Here is a 4,162-nt window from a genome sequence, read left to right as displayed (position 1 = left end):
GTCCTTGAACTTATAGCAATCATCTTGTCTTCAGCCTTCCAAGTACTGAGATTACAGGCATGAGTTATGCCTTAACTCTTTTTAACATAAAATAAAAAAGATCTAATATTTAATACTTTAATACCACACCCACACAGACACTCCACTGAGAAGTGCTATAGAATTTGAGTTACCTCTACTTACTGCCCCTTCCTATGTAATTTAGTCTCAGTATCAAAGCAGCATCACATTAATGCTTCAATTTGGAGTTCATAATTTGATCACACTGATTTTTTTTCCAACCTATTATTTTCCAAGACCCCATGGCTACCACTTTAGTGCAAACCACTGTCACTTTGAACCTGCAAACTACAAAACATCTGTAGCAATGGACACTGGTTTCCCTATTTTGATCTTGGCTTACCAGTTGATTTCACATAATGTAGCAAGTAATCTGTGGGACCAATACTGTATCTCATGTAATAATGTCAGTATGACTTACTAGAAAGCCACACGATCCAACTCAAGGGAACTCTATATGCAAATAAACCCAAGACCAAATGAATATTAAGGCCATATCACTGAAAGCTAAGGTAAAAATGCAGAATTCATGTCTGCACAGATGAATCCTATTTTAATGAGTCACATTGGTTTCCTCTGATACTTTAATACATTCTCAATGTGCTCAACAGAAGACAAAATTCTTTGGATCGATCTAGAGTTCATTTTCAGACCACAGATCACTTTAAAAGGTCACCAGAGAACAGAAGGGTAAGAACACAGCCCTTGCTGAGGTACTAAGGGCCACTCATCTGGCCAACTACTGCATCAGTAAATCTACTCCTTCTAGCCAACTAGAGGTTAGGGGCGGCATTCTAGATCTAGGACTATGTGATCCACGTGAGGGGCGTAAGATTTCACTGGGTGGACATGCAAGATTCGTGTCCTCCATGGTTTCCCATGCACTTGATGAAGAAGAGAGGCGATCTGAGTTTCTGCAGATTCTGCCCATCTCCACCACTCTGGTTTGTTGGCCGGTGACATATCCCCCCTGAAATTCTCAGTAGTTCCATTTCCCTGTGTATCAGTGGTGATTTTCTGGGGACGAGGCCAGTGCTCTTTTTCCACGTTATTGCTTCCAGGTGGCTGTGGAGTCTTTCCTGAGAAAGACTCCACATTTTGGTGGATATGCAGAATACCCCCAACGTCCTTCCGAAGCACTTGGCAGGCAACAGGCCAGCCTTCTTTAGAACTGGGAATGAGCCCGAGGTTCACCCTATCTGCAGTGTTTGAGAGTTTCAGTTCCCTGTTGTCCCCAAAATGTATTTGGCACCGGTCTGCCACGCCATTGATCTCCAAGTTGTTTCTTAAAGCAACTACAGCATGAGGATTCCATTCACAGGCATGTACGAAGGCAGCGCCAGCATGAACTAGGAAGGGCAATGTAAAATAACCAATCCCTGCGTAGAGATCCACCAGCACCTCTCCAGCACAGGACAGAGACGCCACTCGAAGTTTCTCGGTGATGTTTCCGAAGGAGAACATGCACTGTGTCACATCAAACTTATACCGGATGCCATTATCCATATGCTCTACCCAGCCATGGTCACCCAGCAGCAGAGTCACTGACGGAGTTCGAGTCCCATCAGGTAGCACCCGCCCTCGTTTTGCCAAACGTTGAACTCCGAGGACCGAGGCAACAGTCTCCCAGAGTTCTGGCTCCAGACCTTTCCACGGCGTGGCTTGGAAGCAGTCTTCACTAAGCACCATTAGGTCACCATGCCGTTGCCAAGACCGGGGCAAATCTGCCTCCAACTCAGCGGACCACGTCACTCCGCGATCCTCCACCCAACGCCTCACCTCCAGACACAGTATCTGAGCAGGTGAACGAACCCGGGCCTTTTTGGAAGGAAGAGGATCCGGGAGCCGCGTCAGCACACAGGTGCTGCCCGGGGCCACGCGATCCCTCAGCTCCTGCAGATGCTGCTCAGAAAGGCTTTCCGCCAGCACCGGCAGCGCCACCGCGCCATCCCGCAGCTTCGCCACCCGGTGTAGCCTGTCCAAGAGTTTCTGCTTCTCCAGGTAGTCTCGGTATCTCTGCGTGAACCGGGGCTCAGTCACAACTGCGACAACTACAGACTCCTCACACTCTCTCTCCATGTCGCTAGTGTTTGTACCCCATCGCCGTCCATCAGCGAGATTCTCCGGTCGGACTGCTCTCTCTCTCTGCAAATCTTCCGCTACAACCGGAAAAGCTAAACTCGCTCCGCTACGGCTCAGCGGAAGTGACGTCAATAAACAAAGCCAGATCTCGAAGTATTACTGCGATCAGGGAATGGAATTTCGGGTGCAGTGGGTTGTTTTCTGAAACCGCGGCAGCCATTTTTGTTATGGTCAGTCTGTACTTAGGAAACTTAGTAATTCTATGAACTGAAACTCATGAAATGAGTCGATATCCTCCGGAAACGTTATACACTCTCTTTAGCGATGCTCGTAATTTTTTTGAAAAGTGAATTTGAAGTGGATTGAATTTGCAAAAAGGATTCCAAAACTCTAGTGTTGCTTATAAATTAGCACCAGCCACCTTACTGTTGGAAATGAAATGTTATAAAGCTTCCTTATTCCCTTTTCTTGCAAAGATTTTCATCACGGCTGCCTTGTTATCCAAGGAGGGAAACATGTCAACTCTCAAAAATGGGAATCTTTGTCTAGAAAATGTAGATTACCCGAACCACCTTGAGAGAATTGCTATTCTGAGAGATGGCCCAGAGGGTAAGGGAGTTACTTGCCACCAAGCCTGACAACCAGGATTCCCAGACCCCACATGGTAGAAAGAGAGAACCAAACCCAGGTCTTTTGCAAAATCATCAAAATCTCATAATTGCTGAATCTCTTATCTTTTGTAAAACACATTTATCTTTTAGGGGGCAGCGTACTCACGCCATAGTGCAGGTGTCAAGGTCAGAAGACAACTTTCAGTGTCTCTCCTCTTTTTCCACCATGTGAGCTCTGAGGAAGAAATGAAACTCAGGTTGTCTGACTTGGTTGCAAGCTCCTTTACTTGTGCAGCCGTCTTGCCAGGCCATTCTAGTCCTTTAACGCATAGACTTATAGGTCTGTAAATGTAAACAGTGAAATGAATATTCATGAGCTATAGCCGTAACACATTTATGTGGGCCCTGTAAGAAATATCAAATGTGAGACTTTTCTATCAAATGCTGGAAAACTTCTGTTTAGGACAGAAGTTGAAATCTTTTTTATCTCTCCCCAATTGTGAGACTTTTATGCAAATGTTTTAATTTTCCACCTACCCAGTAATCCCTTTATTTACACAAAGGTCCATTGCTGTATTCCTGGAATTTGATATCCTGTAGCAGTGACTTCTTTCTTCTTCTAACCCTGACCCCTTTCAGCTTTCATTATTTCCTGTGCGCCAGTTCCCTTAATTAAGGTTGTGAGGCTGGACTCCAGACTGGGGAACAGACCCAGTTACCACCTGAGTTAGAATACAAGCCAAATGCACTTCCTGTGTTTGTGTGTTCTCTCTTCTAAGCACACCCTCTTGATCAAGAGGTGAAGTTTGCCTGGTCCAGACAATTAGGTTGGGATGGTAGTCTCTTCCTTTTCAACCTGGGACTTATTTCTAGCACTCCCCATTGAGAGCATCCTTTTCCTACCAGGCTTGAGGACTCGGGGTATCTGTATCTTTTTCTTCCGTGGCTCACTGGTTATTTAAGGCTGCATTGCTTTATTTCCGTATTCTTAAAAAAGTTTTCCAAATTCTTGTCTTTATTTATTTCAGTTTATTGAAAAAATGTACACTACCATTGTCAGAGAACATATTTTGTATGACTTGGGCTCCTTTAGACTTACTGGAGCCTTTCTCATAGTTTAGAATATGGTCTGTTCCGGGGAACGTTCTATGTGCATTTGACAGGAGTGTCTGCTCTGCTCTTGATGTGTGGAATGTTCTGTCTGCTAGCAGGTATCTTTTCAGTTCATGCAAGTAAAACAATTCTGGGGTGGTAGAGTGCTTGTCTAGTATGCTCCAGAGTCTGGGGTCAATCCCTGGTCATACATATTCCTATAACCCCCCAAACACAATATTCTATAGTCTTTCTTACTGAGACCACACAGTCTCTCTCCAGAACTGCTTAGGTACCTCATACAGATCTAAGCATTA

The 4,162-nt window shown here is 44.9% G+C and overlaps 1 protein-coding gene across 1 annotated transcript; it reads right to left on the bottom strand.

Moving 5' to 3' along the window:
• Window positions 1-594: 594 nt before the first annotated feature.
• On the bottom strand, window positions 595-2,246 carry Trmt12 (tRNA methyltransferase 12 homolog). The gene has a single exon (XM_021183798.1). It carries the CDS (start codon window positions 2,137-2,139, stop codon window positions 841-843), a length of 1,299 nt encoding a protein of 432 aa, XP_021039457.1. The 5' UTR covers window positions 2,140-2,246; the 3' UTR covers window positions 595-840.
• Window positions 2,247-4,162: the final 1,916 nt, after the last annotated feature.

The sequence above is a fragment of the Mus caroli genome, chromosome 15 (assembly GCF_900094665.2).
Source record: "Mus caroli chromosome 15, CAROLI_EIJ_v1.1, whole genome shotgun sequence".
NCBI classification, from domain to species: domain Eukaryota; kingdom Metazoa; phylum Chordata; class Mammalia; order Rodentia; family Muridae; genus Mus; species Mus caroli.
This window is presented reverse-complemented; position numbering and strand designations above follow the sequence as displayed.